This window comes from Callospermophilus lateralis, chromosome 13 (assembly GCF_048772815.1).
Source record: "Callospermophilus lateralis isolate mCalLat2 chromosome 13, mCalLat2.hap1, whole genome shotgun sequence".
Classification (NCBI taxonomy): Eukaryota; Metazoa; Chordata; class Mammalia; order Rodentia; family Sciuridae; genus Callospermophilus; species Callospermophilus lateralis.
Genome location: NC_135317.1, coordinates 107,508,560 through 107,532,419, shown reverse-complemented (window position 1 = coordinate 107,532,419; position 23,860 = coordinate 107,508,560). Strand labels below are relative to the sequence as shown.

General features: G+C 38.8%; 1 protein-coding gene across 2 annotated transcripts in view; it reads left to right on the top strand.

The window, feature by feature from the left end:
* Pou2f1 (POU class 2 homeobox 1) overlaps nucleotides 1–23,860 on the top strand; it is a 128,994-nt gene that overhangs the window by 59,966 nt on the left and 45,168 nt on the right. The window contains exons 1-2 of one of the 2 annotated variants that reach the window (XM_076873028.2): nucleotides 6,872–6,924; nucleotides 9,870–9,935. In XM_076873028.2, the coding sequence (XP_076729143.2) occupies nucleotides 6,897–6,924; nucleotides 9,870–9,935 (94 nt within the window). In that variant the 5' untranslated portion in view covers nucleotides 6,872–6,896. Of the gene's footprint in view, nucleotides 1–6,871; nucleotides 6,925–9,869; nucleotides 9,936–23,860 lie in introns of those variants that run through there. The other variant, XM_076873029.2, reaches the window with a different exon arrangement.

The window sequence follows — 23,860 nt, the reverse complement described above, 5'->3', positions numbered from 1 at the left end:
AATTTTCATCATCCAGTTTTCACCCACTAGATTAGCATCTGTTGTTTCTTGACTGAACTAATTATTATTATGGTTTGTTTTTTTTAAGTTGTAGATGGACACAGTACCTTTATTTTAGTTATTTATGTGGTGTTGAGGATCAACCCAGTGCCCCATGCATGGAAGGCAAGCGATCTGCCACTGAGCCACAACCCCAGCCCTTATGGTAGTTTTCAAATGTCAATTTTCTAATTTTAGTTTTTTTCTATATTGTTTGGCATTCTGTAAGAAAACCTTTCTATCCATCCATCCATCCATCCATCTATCCATCCATCCATCCATCCATGTCAGCATAGACTCATGAGTTCCTGCAAGTAAGTATTATGGTTATAATTCATTCATCATTATTTTTATTTATTTTTGTTCTGGTTATCCAAAATCTGATTAGAAACCCTTTATGCTGGCTTCTGTGTCTTTTCCATGTATTATCATATTTTCTCCCTTTATTTTTTAAAGCACTTCAACTAGTAGTTTCTTTGAATGGAGAAAGTGATTTCTCATATTGGAGATTCATTTATAGTCACCACAGGGCACAGCTGTTCTCAGGTCCTCAGAGGACAGCCAGAGAATGGCTATGTGGCTATGTGTGAGTCTCTTTATTTCTTATCTGTATACTTTAAAAAAAAACATGAGTTCATACCAGAACATGTATTTCCAACTCAGTATTGTAGAGTCCATTCTAGTTTTTTTCTGCTTTCAGGGTTTTAATTCTCTTCTCCAGCACTGATAAACTTAAGTCATGTTGTCTTAACACATTTACTTACTAGATTAATCTTTGAATCTAGGCAATATCCTGGTAAGAACAATGAGGACCTTTTAATGTTTTGTAAGTTGATTCTGGTCCAAGTTACCTTAGCTCTGAATTCTTTTCATAGGACATTATTTATGAAAGAAATATACCAAAGTATAAGATGAATTCCAAAAAGCTCAAGTAGTTATTATATGTGTAAAGATAATTTATAGAAGGACATTTTCTTACTAGGGAACTACCTAAAATTGATTACTTTAGCATTATTAAAGAAATAAAAATTTCCTTTAGTAATTAAAGCAGTCAAAAAGAATATAGAGAAAAATTAACTCCCAAACTATTAGAAGGAGATAAAAGAAGACTAAAGAAAATGCCTCTAATATAAACCAGGGAAGAAGGGCAAAGGGAACAGCAACAACAACAAAAAAATAAGGCAAAATAAAAACTATAAAGTTTTTTATAAGATGACAAAAGGCCAGCTGTATCAATAATCACAAAGGAAATTATGGGCTAAAGAAGCCTAGTAACAGCACATGTTCAGGTTGGATTCTTTAAAAGACATACCTAAAACCAAGTGACATAGAAATGATGGTTAATAAACCTACAAAAATATACCAGGCAACATCGGAAGGAAGCCTGGTGTAGCAGGAAGTTCTGAAGCCGGCGGGGGGGGGGGGGGGGGGTGGAGAACAAGGATAAAATAGGTTCACTTTAAAGTGAAGAAGGAGCAGTCTATTAACAGCCCTTGCCAAAAAAATAGAACTAAAAATATTTATAGCAAATCCCAGTTATTCCAAAGAACTATTGATGAATTATTTGTTCCAGTGGGGAGTTTTTGTTTTTGTTTTGGGGTGCTAGGGATTGAACCTAGGGCTTCATACATGTTAACTATACATTCTATCACTAAGCTACATCCCCAGCTCATGGAGAATTTTAATGATCTGTTCTCTACAAATAAGTACATGTGCTCAATTTACAATGGGGTTATTTCCCAGTAAATCCATCGGAAGTTGCAAATATCATAGGTTGAAATGCACTTAAGATGTTTTACTGAATTACCATCATGGCGTGGCCTAGCTTACCTTCAGTGTGCTTGAACACTTAGAGTAGACAACATTTGAGCAAAATCATCTAACAGAAAGCCTTTAATAAAGTGTTGAGCATTCATGCAGTTTATCAAAGGTGTACTGAAAATTAAAAACCCAAACAGTTATATGAGTTCCTTTTTGCACCATTGTTAAGTCAAAAATCATAAATGGTTTAATTTGTTGATCACCTTAGAATAATATCATTAACTTTGTCCTTAAAAAAACATAATAGCATTTTTTTGTGTATATATGTGGAACATTTTAGAAACATTGAGCTCAAGTATTTCATAAATCTTAGCAAGTTCTTAAAAAGTGATAAACTACATTGCTTTATCACAGGTCATTAAAATAAAATGGCAACAATACAAGGAGCTCAAGGGAAAAATGTACTCTTAGGTATCTCATGGAAAAATAATGGTCATTATTAAAAATGTACAAGTGAGTGACAAAGGAAAACTGTCTGGACCATAGCTAAAAATGATTTTTGGAGAGAAATTTTTGGCCTTAAGTGTAGTCATTACAAAACAGAACCCCTGAAATTAAATAAATACAGTTCTTTTAATAATTTTCTATGATTTATATTGACTCAAGAAGCAATTAAAAATTTGAATAAATAATAATCATGAAAGGAAGTGAGGTGTGTCAAGAGAAATTCTCCTTCCATCCCTGGGAGCCATCAGCCCTGTATCAAGGGAGGCACCAGAATCAACTGTATCCTTGGGCCAGTTATAATAATCCTTCAAGATGCAGACAGTACTTTCCCTGCAGGAACAGAAGGGAAACTACCCAGGTTGTTTTAAGGGACTAGGGTCACTATGGTAGCTCACTGAAAAAAGGACAAAATAATTTCAGTCCACAGCTAGCTGTGTTGATAAGAAAAGTGAATTCAAGGAGGCAGGCAGGACTCTGCCTCTGGAAGGGGAGTGAGGCTGTTGAGAGGCACAGTCCACATCCCTGGATACTGTGCATAGGCAAATGTAAGACTTAAGAGCTGGAGAGTAATAGAGACTTGGGGACCCAAGGAGCAGCTCACTTGCACTCCCAGGTCTTGGTTGGTTGGTTTGTTTCGAACATCCCAGGCTTGGGGTGGGGTGCAGGGCTCAGCAAAAGCTGTTTTTTTCTCCAACCAGAGGAGGAGGAGAGGTGCAGCCTTGTAGCAAGGTAGAAAACCTTAATAGTCACTTGTCAGGTCAAATGCCATATAGTAGAACTGCAGCTCCTCTATCAGCACAGGCCCAGTGGCGAGCCTGCACCTGACCTCAATAGGCTGTTCCATGGGGCCCCAGCCCTCCTGTTAGGGTGCAGCCAGGGAAGACACAGCAGGGAGCTAATGAAACCCCCAGGTGCTAGATAATTTGGGAAGCCTGAACTTCATCTTTTCTTCCCTGGGGTACAGTAGGAGGAGGTCTAGAGGAGAGTTAGGACATCTCCATCTCCCTGACGCACAGAGACCATGTGGGAGCACTAATGAGACATGCCTGTCCTTCCCAGCCAGGACAACTGTCAGTGGAGTCCTGGCAGGACACCAGAACTTCCACCCTTGCCTGCTCCTAACAAGGGATTCCTTCCCCTTCCCTTAGTGTACTGGGAGACAGGGTGGGGAACCTGGAATACTACTCCAACCTGGATGGAACCAGGTGCTTCCTCTCCTGCCAGCTGGATTGGTGGTGGTGTTAAGAGGATGATTACAATAGTAGACTTAGAATCCGAAATCCAATTATATGCAAAATCTGCATTTTAATTGATAATTGCTTGTTTTATCGAGAACCCAGAAAAATCTCAACTTGAATGAGAAAACTCATCAGTAGATACCACCTACACAGAAATGTTGGATAATCTGACAAGGATTTTAAAGCAGCTATCAAAAAATGCTTTCCTGAGTAATTATGAGCACATTGAAACAAATGAAAAAGTATCAGATCTCAGCAAAGAAATAGAAAGCCTAGTGAAGAGAGAAAAATATGAACAAGAACTAAATGGAGATTTTTAGAACAAAAATGATAACAACTGAATTTCTTTTAGAAAGTCACTGGACAGGTTCACAGCAGAATGGAGGGGACAGAGTGAATTGGAAGATGGAACAAAGTAAATTACCAGTCTGAATAAGAAAGAAGAAAGGGAACCAGGTCCTCAGAGAAGAATCCATTTCCCCAGTTTTACTTGAATTGACATATTCAACAATGGAACAGAATAGGGGACCCAGAAATTGACCACAGAAGTATTGCCAACTGATTTGTGACTCAGGTGCAAAACCAATGCAATGGAGGAAGGAAGGATAGTCTTTGAAAAATGATTAGGGTAGGAGGACTCAAACTAAACCTTGCAAAAGGGGAAAACAGAAGAACATCTCCGTATCAATATCAGCTTTCTGGAATACAGGGGAAAGATGGTAGCCATCCCTCCCCAAGTCCCTAGTCCATCTGTAGAGGCTGGGACAGACTTTTGTATTTGAAAATACCCTCTAGAACTCGCAGGATGCCTGCATCAAGTATAGCAGGAAGGGCTTTTTCTGCACATCCCACTGTAGCAGAGTCAGCTGCCTATAGTGAAGGTAAGCAGAGTCCCACTCTGGACAGTGGCTTGTGTGTGTTGGTAAGCTTTGGCCTTCTTGCAGTGCAGAGGCCCTGTGGGACTCTCTTGGTCTGTTGTGGCTGGTAACTATGCCACCAAGGTGCTGCATCTGTGGAGTACCAATCAGCAAACACAGTGATTGACTCTAGGCCCAAGCCATCCCTGTCTAAAGATGAAAGACCAAATTGGCAAAGAAAGGGTGCGTTGAAGGTGTCACTGTGCAAAGTACAAAAGGGCAGATGATGAATGGTGGTGCAATTCTATAAGTAGTACAGGAGGTCAGGGTCAGCTCACAGAGGAGGGAACAGGACAAGTGTCAGTGCTGCTGTGTTCTCTGTCGTCATTGCACCTCACCTTTTCTCACGGTGCCTTACACAGTCTACCTCATTCAAAATGTGTTTTCTGTTCTGTGATACATTGTTGCTTATTTTGATACAAAGTGGTGTGAATTCTTCATGAACAAAAGTGATGATTTTTAAAAGCTGTCCCATGTTTATCAAGTGACTCCATGTCTCCTTGTGCAGCTGTGCAGCTGTCTCTTACTCTAGACTGAGAAGCATGAGCACACTTACCCAGTAGCAACCTTCTCAGCATGTTAGAGAAGAGTACATTCCGACTCCAGAGGGAAGGAGCTTCAAGGAAATATTTTTAAGGGCTCCTGATTTTTTTTAAAAAATTCTTTTTCATTTCCTTGTATGCATGTGAAATTTAATTTCATCCTTAATGTTCAGGAAAGCTATATGCATATTTTAAAAGTTAGATGTTTGGCATGCTTGAAGAGGGTTTCTAAATTTTAAAAAGCAGGTCATAGTGGGCTGCTCCCCATGAGAACTCTATCCAGGACCCTTTTACATGTATCTGTGCACACCTGACTGTGGAACACAGTGCCTTGGCCACAAGTGACTAGTCTGCTTCCTCATTACACAAAAATTCTAGTGTGGCCCCTGAATGTGTTCCTTAGCCACAGTGTATAGTAAAAGCCAAGAACCCTGAGTTTGAAACTAGCAAAATCTCATTTTAAACCCTGACCTCAAATTATTAATATAATATTGCATAAAAAGGGTTTTAGTTCTCTGTACCTATTTCCTTATTCTTAAAATGGGTAATAGTGCTTACTTTATGGACTTTTTATAAACCTTCTCCTGAATTGTCTGTGATGATTAGGATATAACATTATTGTGTAATGCCCAAAAGGTTTTATGTTGATCATTTACCTTGTAAATTGAATCAGCCTTGTTTGATAAGGATGTAGAAAGGAAGGGAGAGATCCATCAAGTGAAATTTACTTGAAAATACTGAGTAATTCCATAGTTTGCTTAGCCCTTTTGCTGAAGATCTGTACTCTGGAGTAGCATACTGACTTCTTTCACGTGAGATTGGTTTTCATGAGAGAAAGGACACTGCTTAATTTGTGGCATTCCACTAATCTCTTCTGTTAATTTGGTAGTATAAAAAGATTTGCAAATAATGAGTTCCATACCCTCAAAGATACTTTCATACACTCTGTCCTGCTTCCACATTTGTACCGTTGCCATGTTCTAAGTAGGACTTTCTCCTGACTGTGTGTTAATAACTGGAAAATTCCCTATCAGTAGAATGGCACCATCTTGACAGCCCTGGGTTCTGCTTCTACCTTGCTAATTGTTTCCTTGGGATTATTTGGATTGTGTGGAAAAGCTTTTTGCAAATCCTCTTATTACTGAAGTCATTGTTGCCAGCAGGAATAAGATTAAAGGTGCTTAAGTCTGTAGAGTTGTTTCTAATTTGTACGTGTCATTTCAGTGGCATTTTAACAGAACTCTGTCTCCTGTCCCTCCCTTCTCCCTTGGTACTATCTCAAGTTAAGTCCAAGAAGCCAGACCATTGGAAGAAATCACATTTTATCCTCCTAATAATTATGCTGGCACTCAGGAGATAATTTTTCCCTTCATGCACTGCCAATTAATATGCAAATGAGCTGATAAATATTTATGCAATGATTTAAATTATGCAGGGAGTGCTTTCAGTGTATTCTGTAAATGAATTGTTCCTGGACTTCAAAGTGCTGGCTGCTGTGCTAACGAGGAGAGATTTGCATAAGGCCCTAATCACGCGCATACTGATTAAGCTTCATTATGGAAACTGCCAGCTGCAATCTTTGTTTCTATTTTATTACAAAAAGGGGAACTTTTCATGCTTCAGTTGCCTTGACAATGTCAGTCCTAGCTGGTAGGAGAGACTAAAACTCCTCTGAGCAACTGAAGTTTCCTTATTCAGCTAAAGATTGCTATGGTGTAACTGAAGTTGTATTTTGCTTCTCCTGTTAATCCACTTTCCACTCCCCACCCTGTTCTCTGAAGAACATGGTGCAGATTTGTTAGAAATAGTGCTACCTTCTTTCCCCCACCCCAGACCGCTACCTGTTTCTTGCTTGCTTTGGATTGTCCACACCTCTAGAAGACTTCACAGCGATGCTGGACTGCAGTGACTGTGTTCTAGGTGGGTACTAGCACAGTTCTTTCTTAGAAGCTTTAATATGGAAATAGCATGTGAGGGGTTGACTATGCTTAAATGCTTAATCACATGCAGCCAAGGCAAGGGAGGGGGAGAGGTGGTTGAGTGGGGAAGAAGGAAAGCATTTGCAAAGCGCTGTGTGTGCTTGACTGAGCTGTGGTCCCTCCCTATGCTGCTCTTCTGATTCCGAGGGTACTTTGAATAAATAGTGTGGATTGAGAATTTGACCTCAGTGGAGGACATTTTTTACTTTTGGGGGACTTCTGTGGAAAGCATTTAATATAAATTCTAAAAAAAACATTTTTAAATCAGAAACAAGGTTTGAACTGTACCTAAATAATATAAAATGTACATATTAATAAAATTTTTGCAAACCTAGTATCTCAGTGAAAAATGAAGTGGAGCCATTCTAGAATTGTTTCTGTACATACTATTGCAACATTGTAGTGTTGACTGCACTTTATGTATTGACCCATTTTTAGATTTTAGACATTATGAACTTTTAAAATTCCAAGATTAGTCCTTATTTTTGTGTTGAAACCAACTATCTTTTGTAGAAAACTGTGGTTTTAAGTATTGGAAAGCTTATCTTAAAAGAGTTTTCCCTATAGACAAGCAAGCCTTTAGAGAGGGAGGTATCCTACTTTAATTTTAATGTATACACCGCCTTTGGTTGACTGAGATTTAAAATAGATAGAGGCATTCTGGTATTGAGGCAGATGGTGGCTCCTGGTGGCCACATTTTGTGTGGAGTTTTGTTTATTTCTCTATAGTATTAATGAAACCTTTTTAGGTTATTGTAATCACCAGAAAAGTCAGGGGATAGAAACTCCGGGAGTTGGATACCTTAAGTTTAAAACTTCTGCTGATGATTTTTCTTTTCCTGTGTGTCATTTTCCCTACTTGAAAATTGAGGCTACTTCGGTCACCTTCCCAGTTGCCAAGGGAAAATAAATTGATCATTCTGAAGATGGATGAATTCTTATGTAGAAGGCATGGCCTGAACCCAAGGTAGTAGTTACATGGTCCCCCACAATAAAAATCCCCATCTAAAGGGCACGTGATGAGCAGTACATGGATGTCAGGAATTCAGGAGCAGCCTGTAGACTTCGTGTTGGTCTCACTGTGTCTAGTCAGCTCAGGGGCATAGACGTGTATTTTTTATACTGGCCAGAGAGAAGATGATTTCAGATGTCAAAGAAGAATTTACTTGTTTTTACTCTTTCTTGGAAACTCAAGAAACAAAAGGAAAATACCTTTTTGAGATATTTTTAACATTTATTGTTGAATTAGAAATTATGTCTACTACTTTCAACTAACAGTCAATATCATTGAAATAGTCTTATCATTGTTGTTGCAGTTAATCAGAATTTTATTGTTTTATTCTCTTTGGTATGTTTGAAGTAATTTCATTAAATGCCCTTGAAACTCTTTGACAATTCAGTGATTGGTCCTTAGGAGATTCACATAAAATACCTGTGACATAATTTTTAACTTATAAATGTGGAAATAAGGACGTGAATTACGCAGGGTCAGGCTCGTGAGTTGTTAACGATTTGTGCTTGCTTTGTTTCTATGATGTCCCTATATGTGGGAAATCGTTACCCTTTTTATCAGTGTTAACTTATTTATTACTTTTTCTACTTTCCTTTAAAATACATTCTAAGAGAAGCATTAAGCCATTTGCATTCCTAATGGCATTTCTGTTTAACTTGTGATCTTTGTTAACTTTCATAAGAGTTTGGGTAAGTCATTCAGAAAGCTGTTTTTCACTAAGTCACACACCTGTTTCTTTCAAACCTTAGTACGCTTTCAGATGATATTTAAAATTTTCTGGACAGTGGGGAAAGGAAGTTGTAGAACTGTCCTCATTTATGACCACAGACACAAACTTTATGCCTTTGAATATCTATAGAACAAACCAAGGATACACTATACCGTCTAAGCCCAAAAGACAAACATGAGGCACAAAAGCTTACAGTTTGAGAGGCTGTTACATAGCCTGTAGATTGGACATGAAATTTTATCAAAAAAGGGCTCTTGATTTTTTTTTCCTTAGCACTTTGTGCATGTGGATGCTGCAGCTTAATGGACACATGGTCAGGACTTCAAATCAATGCTGTCATTCCTAGTTGAAGTGTTTATTCTTCTCTAATAGCTACAGTTAAATAGTTGAAAAGGTAGAACTTTTTTGTTAATAAACTTCTTTGATTGTAAGTATTCCAAGTTTTAGTTTGCAGTAAATATAGAACAAGATGTTTACTTTAAAAAAAAAAAAAAAACCCTTTTAAAGAGGTAGAATAGCATTGTTGTTCTTGACTCTTCTCCTGCATGTTTTCTAGGACACTATTTTATACAGCTTGGTGAAAATCCTGGTGGAAACGAACTTGTTTACATAGATAGCACTGAAAGAAGTTCAACTCAAATTAGCAGGTTCATTTGAGATGTCCGCTTGATAAGATTCTAAGTGGGCATGGTTATGATTCAGTCTTGAAGTCTAATTTAGAGATTTCTGTTGTGTCTGCTGGTATAACTTTTGTACTGGTTTTTGCTTGAGGTATATATTTGACATAATATTATTTTGACTTAGATTAGTTTGAGGAAGGGAAGAAGTATATTTTTCTTAGACATATTTTCTTTTGAGTTACTATCCCATCTATTATCCATATTAAAATTCTTTAGAAAGGTAATTAATTTGTGGATGTCATCAGGATCCCAGAGATCCTGAATTTCTTTCAGGTTCCTTCTATTACAGTTTGTAATGTTTAACTTGATATGTCCCTGAACTAACTGTATGAATGTGACATTAGTTAACCCTTTTCCTTTTTCTTTTCTTTTTTTTTTTTTTTTTTTTTTTGTGGGGGAGGGGTGCCTTCTTAGCCCATCTTTACCCCGAGTTAAAAATCGTATTCCCCTCTGCTTTATTACAGACTCAAGAATGAACAATCCGTCAGAAACCAGTAAACCGTCGATGGAGAGTGGAGATGACGCTACAGGTAAGAAGTAGTCTCTGATCTAGCTTTTTAATTAGATGAGATAGAGCTGATAGAAGAAACTTTCCACATCACTTGGACGTATATTTGGCTTGTACAGAACAGTTTGCACATTGAGTTGTCAAATATGATTTAGTAGTTGCACCAAGCGCAGTTGTTTATTTAATATTTTCTAACTTTCTTCTGCAGATTGCTTTATCTTTCTGCTTCCATCTATCAGAAACTACAGAATCGTTATGGGAATAGTTGTTTGGGTCAGATAGTTCAGGGTATGAATTATGGATTTACCACTTAATGACTGTGTGACTTTAGGCAATTTCCCCAATCGTTTTGAGACTGAATTTATTCAATTATTCAATGGGAATGTTTCATAGGTCATTAGGAGTATTAGATGAGAGAATGTACGTGAAGTGTGAAGCATAGTGCCAGCTGCACCGTGATCCTGCTGTTCAGAGTGTCGCTTGTTACAGACTTTGATCAGAATAGTAAATCTCATCCACCCCATATTGGTTATAAGTTATGTTTAAAAGTCCATATTTTGTTAAGTAGTTATAAACACACTCGTTTCTAATACATTCTCTTATTTCATTTTTTAAAATCTACACATGATTAAACCTTTGATCAAGAGAAAATTAATTATCATTATCATATAAATGAGAAAACTCAAGCCCCGTGAGAGAAAGGTGAATCCATTAAAAGAATGTTGGTCTCCACAGCCCATACTCATGTTAAGTCAGTATATTGCTCAGAGGACATTTGGCTATGTATCTTTATCATCTGCTAGAGATGCGCAGAGACTCCCATTTCTAGAAGAGCTTGGATTCCAAGTATTAGGCTGCATTGAGAAGAGCACCATGGGTAGGATGCACAGGAGGTGGCATTTCTAGAGTAGACAGGTTTCCACTTGCAGAGAGACCTCCCTCTTAGGCTGTTTTTTTAAAAAATGTGCCTGACTCTGGGAGATGGCAAGAATGAGGCACCCTTTAAACTGTTTTCTATCTCTATTGGCCATAAAACTTTTTAACTGGTGGTAGATGGGTGGGTTGAACCAATGTTCCTGCCTGTGTGGTTTCTACTATAGGCTATCCTATACCTGGAGACACCTATTAACCTTGTCATCTCTAAAATGTTTCTACCTCTTTGTGTGAACTGAGCTGTAAGGTTAACATGTGCAACTGGGTTACATTAAAGGTGTCTCCTGTCACTCTGACTGAATAATGTGGTAGACTGCTTTAGGTTCCTGAGAAGGGGTGTGGGGGGTACCATTGAATTCTGCCTGAATCATCAGCCATAGTCTCCTTCCTGTTATTCCTCTAACCCTGTTTTTGCCCCATCTTCCTGTGTGTTGGGGCATTGGTGCCTGTGCCAGTGTGGGTGCTTTGGCCACAGCCAAAGGTACATACCTTTGCAGAGAGAAAAAATGCTGTTGATCACACTGGGAGGTCAGAGGAGAGTGGGTGGGACACACTTGGCTAAAGAATAGCTTCAAAGACAAGGCTCGGTTTTTCTGTCAAGGGAATAGAAACAGACAGACTGACAGAAGGATTGGAGAATACTTAAAATATTCATTATATTGGCCTCATTAGAATGCCCATGTTTGTCATGTTCTTCCTCCCTACTCTATTTTGAGTCACCTCTCTTATATCAGAGAAGACATGGGGCATTTGGTTTTTAGGGATTGGCTAAATGTGTGATATGTCAATATCATTGTATTGTCATGAGCAACTAATTAAAAAAAAAAAAAGAATCCCCATATTTGCCTTAACATTACAGTTTCAGTGCCTGCCATGTCTTATTGAGCAGCTACAAACTATAATAAAACCTGGTTGCTTGTTTTAGAAAATCCTAAGCACTGTACACATTCCTGATAGCAGTTCTTATGACAAGTTATATGTTATTTCAGGGACTAGGAAATTGAGACACCAAAGCAACTAGGAAATAGAGTATTTGTACCCTGAATATGATTTTTCCCCATGAAGTGTAATAAAATAAAAATGAAAATTTAAGCCATACTTTGTATTCGTTCAGTCCTAAACCATTTCCACAGCTCTGAGATAACTCCTGGCTGCAGCACTCCTTGAAACAGTCTTGTGAATTTCTTGCCTGTTATCATATTCTGTGCTTGACAGACTTGTTCTCATTATGGAGCTGAGCATTATCAGTTTAGATAAGGGGGAGCTAAGAGCTGGCACTTTCATATAAGTCTTTATTCCCAACACCACTAGTGGAACTTGATTTCCTCCTTACAAAGAGAGTACATTATTATTGTTTTTGATTTTGTTTTGTTTTGTTTTAAAAGAGCTTTTGCTAATGCAATAACAGGTAGCTGGATCAAATGTGACATGATCAGCCATCAACTCTGAACTAGAGTAGCTTACTTCCCATTTGTCTCCTGGGGCATTTGCTGCTTTAGTAGAGTTATAAATTACTTCCACTTTATGGGTCTTTACATTCACTTGAGAGCAACAGAAGTCTTAATTATCTGTTTCTCTGATGTTTAAGTTCCATTGCCATATTGAAATCTGATATTTTCTGGATTCAGAATACTTTTGTGTTGATCATCTTTTCTCGAATGTTTATAATTATTATGATATTGACTTGTGAGATTTTAAGGAGAATGATCTTAAAAATTATTTAAGATTATGTTGATATTATGCTTGTTTGTCTTTCTCTATGACTTATTTAAAAAAGCAAATCTAACAGTGCATTTTAGTCAGATGACCCTATGTGTTCACAGAAAATCTGTAGTTTAGACTTGTTCAGGTTTGTGTCTTCTGTATGTACCATATCATTGTTGGTGTTATTAGGTCCAGTGCAAAAAGACCAGCCTCTTTCAGTCTTCAAGGGGTTAGCAGCCCACTGATTCTGGGTAGGTGGTGGTAAATAGTTCAAGAGCAGATATGGAGGGGTGCAATGTGTTGGTCAGTGGGAGTTTCTCCGGGGAAATTTGAGTATGTTGGTGGAAGGAACCATCATGGGTGAAGAGAGGGAAGAAACCTAACTGACAGAGGAAAGGCTGTGATAAAGGAAGTACAGAATGAGGATAAATTTTGAGAATGAAAAAATGTGCACCCTGGACTGGGGTTGTAGCTCAGTGGTGGAGCACTCACCTAGCAGGTTCAATCCTCAGCACCACATAAAAATAAATAAATAAAAGGTTTTGGGTCTATCTACAACTAAAAAAAAATTTTTTTTCAAAAAAATGTGCACCCTTTTTCTACAGTAGGGAAGAATGGAAGACTTGTTTTTGTCTCCAGTGCCCAGTCTGCCCTAGTGTACTTAGTGGGAGTACTAAACCTTGAATAAGATAGTGATTTTGTTCTCAAGAAATTAATGTTGTAGATGTTTGAGAATACAGCAGAAATTGAGAATTTTCATAAAAGGTATATGAGAATCCACTGTAGGGAGAAACTGTTTCTGACTTGGAGGACCAGGGAAGGGTTTAGAGAAGGTAGAGCCTCCGGTGTGCCTTGAGGGTAGCATTTAAATGAGATGGTGATGGGCAGGATTTGATCCTTCAAAACAGCAGGAGTCCAGTTAGGGAGGGAGAGCTGCCAGCTGCGTCCTGAGGTCTCCCATTCCTTGAGGGTGCTGCTGCTGTGCCTTGATGCCCAGACATGTCCTCGGTCAGCCATCCTCAGAACCAGTGACCATTCCAGGTCCTCCCACTGCAGTGCAGCCACTGCTCTTTCCTCTAGCTCATTGTTTTTGTAAATTTACCTTGGCTTTTTAGACTTAGTTTTGATATTGAAGGAAGGTAAAAAGGACCTGTTTTTAAATATCAAGTTTTTATGTAATTTTTTTCTGATAATATTGGTTTTGAAATATGAAAACTTATTTTCTTGTAAAGCAGTGTACCTGTTAAGTCACTGACTTTCTAGTCGGTTAACTCTACCTCTTTTCTTACCTGAATTATGATAGATATAAGACTTCCATATCCTGTTCTGTTTTACTTCATTTTCTATCCAGAGGTCTTCCCTCCCCCCACCCCCGATCTAGAGAAAATGGTAAGATTTTTTTTGGGCAAATGAAAAGGCCAAAGAAATTTATTAATGTAAACTAATGTGCATTTATGAAGTAGTATTACAAAAATATCATTCATGAGAAGTTCTTAGTAACCAGTGATGTTTGTCTTGTGGAATTTACTAATACCATGGCTGATGTTAGGAATTATATTCATAAAGAGAATGATCAGAGACATTTTCTCCAGAATGAGGAGAAAGGATCCCGAAGACCAGGGTCCCAGTAAATAAACTAGTATTCTTCTTAATAATTTGATGCCTTAAACTGGCACTTTGGAAACATTTCCAAAAATGTGCCTGAAAATACAAGCGTTTTCAGGAGTAACATCTGAAAATCACTAGAAAACAGGCCTCAGGTAAAAATCTCATCAAACCAGAGTAGAGCAATGGCAGACTTTAGATTCTGAAGGACTAGCTTCCCTTTAAACTTACATTTACTTAGAGGCCGTTTCTTTTATTATCATCATAATCTTAATGTTTATACATAATTTACTGTGGCTTTCATTCTGCACTGAGTAAGATACTCCTATAAGCCTGAGGGTAGAAATCCCAATACAAAATTTTTTGGAGTCCTTCACAGGGACGTTTTAAATAATGGGTAATTCCAGGGGCCACTGACAGTAGCTGACCACTCCCAGAGGACCTCAAGAGCACAGTGAAGGGTCTGTTTATCACGTGTCAGAACACACATCAGAAAGGTAGGCCTTCCTCCAGGGTTTGAGTTGATAGGGGTTATAGGTTTTTTAACAGGTTTTGGCCACCGCTTATTGAAAATCTGGCCCTGGTGCATGTAGTTGGTTGGTTGGTTAGTTAGTTTTTAAGTATAGAAGGGGGAAAGGGAGCTATCACTAAACCTGAAAGAACAGTAAAAAGTACCATCTGAAGTATGATTATACCTTTGTTAACTGAGAGAGTGATCAGTTGATCCTATTGCCAGCAATAACCTAATAATAAATTTTAAAAGTAGTATCTACTTTCATTCATTACTACTATATGAATGTGGAACACTAATGAGAGGATCTGTTTCTAAAAGACTGCTTTAGGCACAAATTATTAGAGATTGTCTATAATTTTCTCTTTTCTCCCTTAGAGGGCAGCTGACTTTTGTGTCATGTCGCTCTTGTCATAATTTTTTCCCAACAGGAATAAAATAATTTTTTATATAAAAGAATTTTCTAGCCCTGTTACACTTTACATCTTGGCTTGAAGCAAAAAACTATACTCTGTTACTCATTCAGTTAGATCCATTCCAAAGCATCCTAGCCTAGAGCAGCAGTAGTAGAAATTGGGGGTCAAATATAATGAGCCATTGGGGGGAAGAGACTAAGGGTGGGTAAGAAAAGGAAGAGGGAATAGGCATAAAGCAAAATGAATGCCTGTGCTTAGTGTGGGGTGAGCTGGATATGGTGTCATTCTCTGGGGAGAGACTGCCCAGGGGGAGAGTGGACTTGGCAGTGAGGTGGCACACTTCAGTTCTGAAGTGGTGCCTTGTGGCACTGCAGGTGATGGTGTGGGAGGTAGAGTTGTGTTCATGCAAAGAGAGGTCTGCGTTACTGCAGAGGCATTGGGGAGGCTATGGAAAGAGCTTCAGATTCTCCAGGCCAGGGCTGGCAGAGCAAAGGGAGTTGTGCACTGTCACTAGGAAAACCGCTGACTGCAATGGACCATGTACGTTTAAATTACATGAAATTAAAACTAGCTCCTTAATCACACTGGCTAAGTTATGTTTAGTGCCTGGTGGCCTTGTGTGGGCCAGTGGCTGCCATGTTGGATACCAGGTACACATCACAGGAAGTTGTTGAGCAGTGCTCACGTTGAATTAAGAAAGAAAAACCATAGAGATCAGAAGTGAACCAGACAGGGAGTTCATGAAGTTAGTATTCAGTGTGGTCGAGAGGTCAGGACTCTTGGATTTGACAGTAGGAGTTACTGGTGTTCTTTAAAGTGGTTGTAACAGAAATTGTGTGTAGGGAAGCAAGCAAGTGCTGAAGAAGGGGAATGGTAAAGGTAGGCACCAAGGAAGTATTTCTTTGCTTTCTTATTTGTAAAATAAGGAGTTGGCTAGTTCTTTTTAAAATAGTCCCTTCCACTTTTACCTCTTCCGAAATGTCCTATAATATCATCCAGTGTAGCCTCTTGAGTTTGTCGTCTTTGACCAAGCATAGTTGTTTGTGATTCACCTATTCTATTAGCTCAATTTTATTTCTCTTCTTCCTTTCCCCCAAAGGGTGGAGAGGTTCCAACTGTGTTTTTGTAATAAATGGGAGATATAAACTGTCACTGCTGTGTTAGAGAGTTGGGAACAAGGACAGAAGCTTTCGGGCTGCTGTTTAAGTGCCTAAAACCTGTGCAGAGCTGAGTCGATGTGATCTGTTCACACAGGGAGCAGATAAGGACTTTCCAGTTCTCTAATCCATGAAAGTCGGTCTTAGCTGGACCTTTGTTATAACCAGGACTGTCCTGGGATTCACCTCATTTCATTCCCTGCCATATACATCATTGCATATGCCCAAATATTTTCTATATGCTTTGCTGTTTCTGTGTTTTGGAAGTGACTACCCTCTGATTACTGGAGAAACTCTAGCTGTCTAATTGAAGCCCACCACCTCCTTCTTCATTGGGTTTGTTTTACCCACCTCCTTTTCTTTTGCCTCTGGCTGAGGAATATTCTTCTTTTCCATTGGTAAACCTCTGCTTCTCACTCATAATTGAGTCCCTTCTCATACCCTTTAGGTTCCTGCCCCACCTTTTAGCCCCCTGTATCCCTTACACCTTCAGTGTCTCAGTCTCCTAAGTGTGCTCAGGTTCCTGTGTCCTCTCCACCTATGCCTTTGAACTGCCATCCTCAGGCTCCCACGCTCCCCTGACTGACTGGCCTGGCTGAAGGAAGTCATGCCATCACCCCCTACCTTGGCTTTTCCCTTGGTTCCTGGAAGTCTGGATGTGGACCTAAAATTTTCATGCACTGTTTTGTCAATCTTGATGCTTTATTTTGTTATTTTATATAAAACAATGAATGTGTGCATGACACTACATTGTATATGTGACATGGATGTTTTCTTAACATGTATGTATTGTTGAAGCACTTGTGTATCTGCCACTCTGGCCAAGAAATAGAATGTGATCACTGCACAGAAGTTCTCTGGAGGTCTGCCTGGTAACACTTCATTCTTCTCCCCCAAGGGTAATCCCTGTCCTAAACTTACTGTCAGTGCTCATCTCTTTCATTTTTTTTTCCCATCTGTATTTATCCTCAAATAATGCATTACTTAGATTTGCCTATATCCATTTATAAATTGAGTCATACTGTTTATAGTCTGTGGCTGGATTATGATGTTTTTGAGATCTGTGTTAGTATGTTTATCTGTGATTCATTTTCACTGCTATAAGATCCCATTATATGAATATTTCACAATTTTCCTGTCCATTCTATTATAGATGAACATTTGGGTATTTCCTCTGTAAAGGAGGAAAAGTTTATTTAGGGCACACGTTTTGCTGTTAAGAACAGTATTGCTATAAATAATTTTGTACTTACTTCACATATGTGAAAAAGTCTCCAAAGTATTTTCTTAATAGTGTAATTGCTGAACTTCTGGTGTTACCCAAGACTGCCAACCAGACTCCCAAAGACTGATTTCTATTGCTCCCAACAACGAACAAGAATTTCAGTCTTGCCAGAAGTTCATATTAACCAGCTTTGTAATTTTAGCCAATTTATTGGATGTTGTTTTACTCGGCTTTAGTACTGCTGTGCCCAGAATACCTGATGGGAACGACTTCGAGGAAGAAAAGTTTATTCAGGCCTCATGGTTTCAGAGGTCTCTACACGTAGACAGCCGCCTCCATTTGCTCTGCATCTGAGATGAAGCAACAAATTATGGGGGGAAAGACCCAGGGGAGGAAAGCTGCTCAGCTGTGGACTGCCCCCCTCCAGCCCCACCTGTCTAGAGTCACCACCAGTCGGTCCCTTGGACCCAGTGTGGACTGATCAAGCTATAGCACTCACAATCCAGTCATCTCGCTTCTGGATGTTCCTGCATTCACACGGGAGTTTGGCAGTGATGGGGGGCTCATATCTAACAATTACAAGTAAAAATGATATCTTATTGGCATTTTAATTTGCATTTTCTTAATTTCCAAGGACATGAACATCTTCTTGCCTGTTGTGTTTATGGGCCATTTGTGTTTCTTTTGTGAAATTCCTATTCATTTTTTTTTTTGCCCACTTTTTCTATTTAATTGACTTTTTCTTATTGATTCATAGAAGTTCTTTGTGTATTCTGAACACTAATCCTTGTTGTTTGCATGGATTACAAGTATTTTCTCCTTTTCAATCATTTTTGTACCCTTTGATGAACAGAGCCTTCAATTTTTTTTTTTTTTTTAAAGAGAGAGTGAGAGAGGAGAGAGAGAGAGAGAGAATTTTTTGATATTTATTTTTTAGTTATCGGTGGACACAACATCTTTGTTTGTACGTGGTGCTGAGAATCGAACCCGGGCCGCACGCATGCCAGGCGAGCGCACCACCACTTGAGCCACATCCCTAGCCCGAGCCTTCAATTTTAAAGCAGATAAATTTGTCCTTTCTCTTTGGGGGCCTGATAGAAAAACCCTTTCCCAAGGTCCCAGTGATATTCTCTTGTGTTGTTTTCTTAAAATATCATGGTGTTGCATTTCACGTTTCAGCCTTTAATCCTTCTGAATCTTTCTTTCTCTTTCTCTTTCTTTCTTACTTTTTTCCCCAAAATAGATACTTAGTTACTCATTTATTGAAAACTGCATCCTTTCCTCACTGATGGGTCATAGCTCACCCTTTCCTCACCTCTGTGTTGTTTCAGCTGTAGCTGTTTCTGGGCTCTGGTTTATTTGTTTATCCCTGTACTAATGATTATTGCTGTCGGTTATGGTTTGGATGTGAGGTGTCCCTCAAAAGCTCACATATGAGACAAAGCATGAAAGTTCAGAGGAGAAATGATTGGGTTGTACGAGTCTTAACCCAATCAGTGAATAATCCGCGATGGGATTAATTGAGCGGGGGCTGGAGGCAGATGGGGTGTGGCTGGAGGAAGTGGTCCATTGGGGGCATGTCTGTATTGTATATGGAGAGTGGAGTCTCCTCGTCCCCCGCCCCCCTGATCACCATGTGAGCTGCTTCCTTCTACCACATGCTTCCCCCATTATATTCAGGCTCACCTTGAGCCCCAAGGAGTGGAGCCATCCTTCAGTGGATTGAGATCTCTGAAAACGTGTGCCCTGAATAAACTTTTCCTCCTTTACATATGTTCTGGGTGGATCATTTAGTCACCACAGAGCAAAAGCTAACTAAAATATTGTTTCTTAGTAAGTCTCAATCAAATGATCATGCAAGGCCCTCTAGGTTTTAATAACATTTTGGTCCTTTGCCCTTCTATTTAAATTTTAGAATCAGCTACCCCTCTGTTCAGAAAAAGAGAGAAAAGAAGACATAAAATGACTTGTTGGAATCGTAATATTAAATTTCTCTGAATCTATAGGTCAATTTGGGGAGAACTGACCTATTTACAAGGTTGAGACTTCCTGTACCACACATTTGTCTTCTTTATCGTATCTAGGTAAAGCTTTATAATGTTTTACTTATAGAACTTGCAGTACTTTGATATATTTATTCCCAGAATTCCATAAGTATTATACATAAACTCTTGAAGTTTTTTCATTCGACCTAGACAAAGGCAGCTTTGCAGTAGACTTCTGTGCTGCACCTTGTTAGACTTGGGCTTCTGTGACAGTATTATTGTCCTTGGGATGTTCCACATCTGCAATCAGACCACCTAAGAAGAGTGACTTTTCCAGCCCAGGTGTCTCCTTCCCTGCTGCTTGTGCTGGCAAAGCCCCCCTCGCGGTGGCTGTGGAGGTGGCCTTAGCACGCTGACCTTAGTGACTTTCGGTGTTTGGCCATCACCTCAGATTCATTTGTTTATTTGCATTACTTCATAGTATAAAGTTGAGAAAATTTATATTCCTGTACCTTGAGTTTTTAGTGGATATTGCATTTTATCTAAGTATCTTTTGCATCCTTTGAGATGATGCTATAATCCGCCCCTTTGCTTCTGCCACCTCCCACTCTCCCTCCCCCATTAGTGAATTTGGGAATCCTATTCATTTTTTATTTGTTTGTTTGTTTAAAAAAACCACATGCCAACCTTGTATTTCCGGAATAACCCACTTTACACATAATGCATTATCTTTCTAGATAAGGTTTGCTATTGCTGTTAAGATTTTACCATATGTGTTTATTAATTGAACTAGTTTGTATTCTTTTTTTTTTTTTTTTTTTGTATTTTTTTCTGGTTAAAGTTATTTCGCCTCATTAAGTGAATTAGGAAGTATTTCTTGTTTTGTTTTGTTATTGTTCTCTAGAAAAGTTTGGGAAACACTGGAATTACATGTTCCTTGAATTTGAAGCACCCTTAGATACTCAAATTGTATAGGCTTTGTATTCTCTTTTTCAGATTTTTACCTACTAATCCAGTTTCTATAAATGCTGTGGGACTCTGGATTCTCTATTTCTTGAGTCATTCTTATGTTTTCTGGAGAGTTATTTCTAAGTTTTTTAGGTTTTTGTTTTGGGGTTTTGTTTTTGAGACAGGTTCTCACTAAATTGCTTAGTTCCTCAGCCTCCTGAGTTGCTGGAATTACAGGTGTATGCCACTGCTCCTGGTTTCCATTTCTGTTTTAATTTTATTAGCATGAAGTGGTTTATGATACTCCTTATCTTTTTGTTATCTGTAGTATTTTCTTTTTTTAAAATTTATTTATTCTAATTTGTTATATATGACTGCAGAATGCATTTCAATTAATAGTACTGTAGTATTTTATTGACCTTTTCTTGATCCTTGAATTGTTTACTTGCTCTTTCTCTCATTTTCTCATTTCATCTAACCAGAAATTTGTAAGTTAAGTTGATGTCTTTCTATTATGTTTTCCCCTGTTTCATCAATTATTAGTTTTAGCTATATTATTGCCTTTTCTCTATTTTCTTCAAATTAATTTCTTTTTCAGTACCCGGTACCACTTGACATTAATTAAACTATGTCTTCCTTGTAGCTCTTTCTTCCTGCTCCCGAGACTAGTCCTGAACGTTTTTTCTGCTCTAATGGTCCTTCTCTGGCTCTTTGTCTTTCTGGCTCCTATTATAGGTACCCTCATCTTTAGTCTACTCTTCTTTGTACCCATTCTTTATTGATATGTATCCCCCCCTCTCTATTTATGTGTGCATGCAGTGCTGTGGAGTGAGTCCAGGGCCTCACATGCCAGGTGAGCACTCCACCACTGGTTACACCCCATCTCTTCTCTCTTAATTTAACTATCACTTTGATGTGAATAACTAGACAGAATCCAAAGACCTGGTCATTATAACTTAGCCCTTTCACTAACTAGCCTTGTTCACTTAAGGTTTCTAGAAGCTCTGAACTAAGATCTCTGAGATTTAGTTCAGTAATACTGTTTTAAGTGACAACCTTACAGAATTTTTAGCCCTGACCTGTCATTTCTAAATGTCATCTGGGCCATTTTTCTTAGATGTTTTTTGAATTTCTCAGTCCTTAGATGTCTATATTATTCATCTTACTGATTCACCTTTCCCCCCCCAACAATTCAACCCCCTGGTTCTTTTTTCCAGTGTCCCTATTCTCCCAGGCAGGCAAGGCATGTATGACTTGACTTCTGCCCTCACACCCTGTCTCCTGCTACCATCTCACACTGAAGTTCATTTGGGGGCAGGAGTGGGAGGTACATCTGTTCCCCTCTCCATTCCTTTTAGTCCAGTTTTACAAGAATGATGTCTATGTAATATCTATTTACTTCTACCCTTACAATGAAGCCTTAGCACCTTGTTAAAAGAAATTGTCTGCCAGGCATGGTGGTGCAGGCCTATAATCTCAGCTTCTCAGGAGGCTGAGTCAGGAAGATTTTTCAAGTTCAAGGCCAATCTCATCAATTTAGCATGGCCCTAAGCAATTTTGTGAGAACCTGTCTCAAAACAAAATATTTAAAAAGGACTAGGGATCTGGCTCAATAGTTAAGGGCCCCTAGGTTCAATTCCTGGTCCTCCCCTCAAAAAGGAAAGAAATTCTCTGCTTTTGCATCTAAATCTCTGTATTGATCTCAGATATTGTCTGAGTGTTCTTGTTGCCTTTGTGCCTTGGAATACTGTCTTGTGTTCTTTTAGGAGATGGTCAGTTAGTTACAGCCACAAAAAGGGTCACAGTAAATAAAGGCTCAGGATGACAAAGTTTATTACACTCACAGGTCCTAGAAATAAAAAGCATGGCACTCTATTCAGGCTCACATGAAAAAGACACCAAGATGGCCCAGAGCCAGAGAAGAAAAGGGCAGGGAAGTTAGGGCCACTGTCTATATTGGGTTTCCCATGGAGTGTTCTCTGGTGGCCTGGCACCTGGTCTAGGGTGACTGAGACAGAGGAATGTTGTCTTCAGAGTCTGGGCAAATGTGGCTCAGGACTGGTCAGTTTGGGCTCTTAGAATTGACAGGAGAACAGATTCTTCCCAGCCAAAAGGTTTTTGTAAGATGTCAGAACATCCTAATATGTAAAAAAAGTTTACAGTCAAAGTCCTTACCTTAATCCCATCCCCCAGGAGGCAGAACCCCAGCTGAGTGCTGCTACTGTGATCAGCAGCAGTACACTGTAGAGCAGTGGCCGCTACCAGAAACGAGTCTCTTGTTGTGTGGTGCTTTGTGACTTACAAGGAGTTTGTCATCATTTTTATGGGAACTGGAAGGTGGACTCAGGGTGTAGAATTTTTTTAAAAAATAAAAAATATTTTTTAGTTTTAGGTAGACACAATATCTTTATTTTTTTTATTTTTATGTGGTGCTGAGAATCGAACCCAGTGCCTCACGCATGCTAGGCAAGCATGCTTCCACTTGAGCCACATCCCCAGCCCAGTGTATAGAATTTTGACTCCATAAGAGTGAAATAGTTGACTCTGGAAGACTTCTCATTGAAATGAATCTCTAAGTGCTCTGGTTTTTCTGATCTCATCTTTTAGCCATGTTGGCTTATTTAGTATGTTTTGAGCAGATTTCTCCAAAAGTACACAGTCTTTTCACCCAGTTTTGCTGAGTTATGATTGACTAAATAATCTTATGGTGTACAACTTAAAATCTTCTTGTAGGTAATGATTTCCTGCATAGAGAGAAAAGCAGCAATTAATGATAAAACACAACTTTAAAATAGTAAAACTTCTGGATTTGGCTATGGAAGTGACTCTAATTACTTTAAAATTTATTTCATGCTAGTTTCTAATTAATTGACACAATTGTACTCTTAAGTGCATTAACTGTTTTGTATCTAGGTAGTCCTAAAGTTTCCCAAAGTGGGAGACTTCAGGAAAGAAAATCACAAGAAATGATCCGTGAGTTTTTCAGGAAGTGAAGTGTATGTGTGTGTGTGTGTGTGTGTGTGTGTGTACACACATTTCTCTTGTGATTATCTTAAGGAGACCTCAAATAGCTCTTCCGGGTCATGCAGTATACCTAAGAAATTAGGGTGTGTGGTGGCAAAAATGAGAGCTCTTAACAGTGATGCAGTCAGGTTCTAGCTCTGTTCTACTGCCTGCCCAGGGCGTGGCCACATTGTGTAAGGGTAGGAAGGTGAGGTGTGGGAGTTGTAGGAAATGTCCTTGTACCAAAAGACTTTGGAGGCTCCTGGTCAGTTATACTTTATTCAGTACAAAGTATTCTGGCTTTTTAAAAATGATAACTGGATATAGGAGTTTGAAAACAATGTATTATATTCCTGAGAAAATATTTCTGGGTGTTAGGGTGTCATATCCTTCAATAAAATCAGTTCTGTTCCAACATGAAATCACAGCATAAGAGATTTTTTAAAAGCACTGGCAAAAC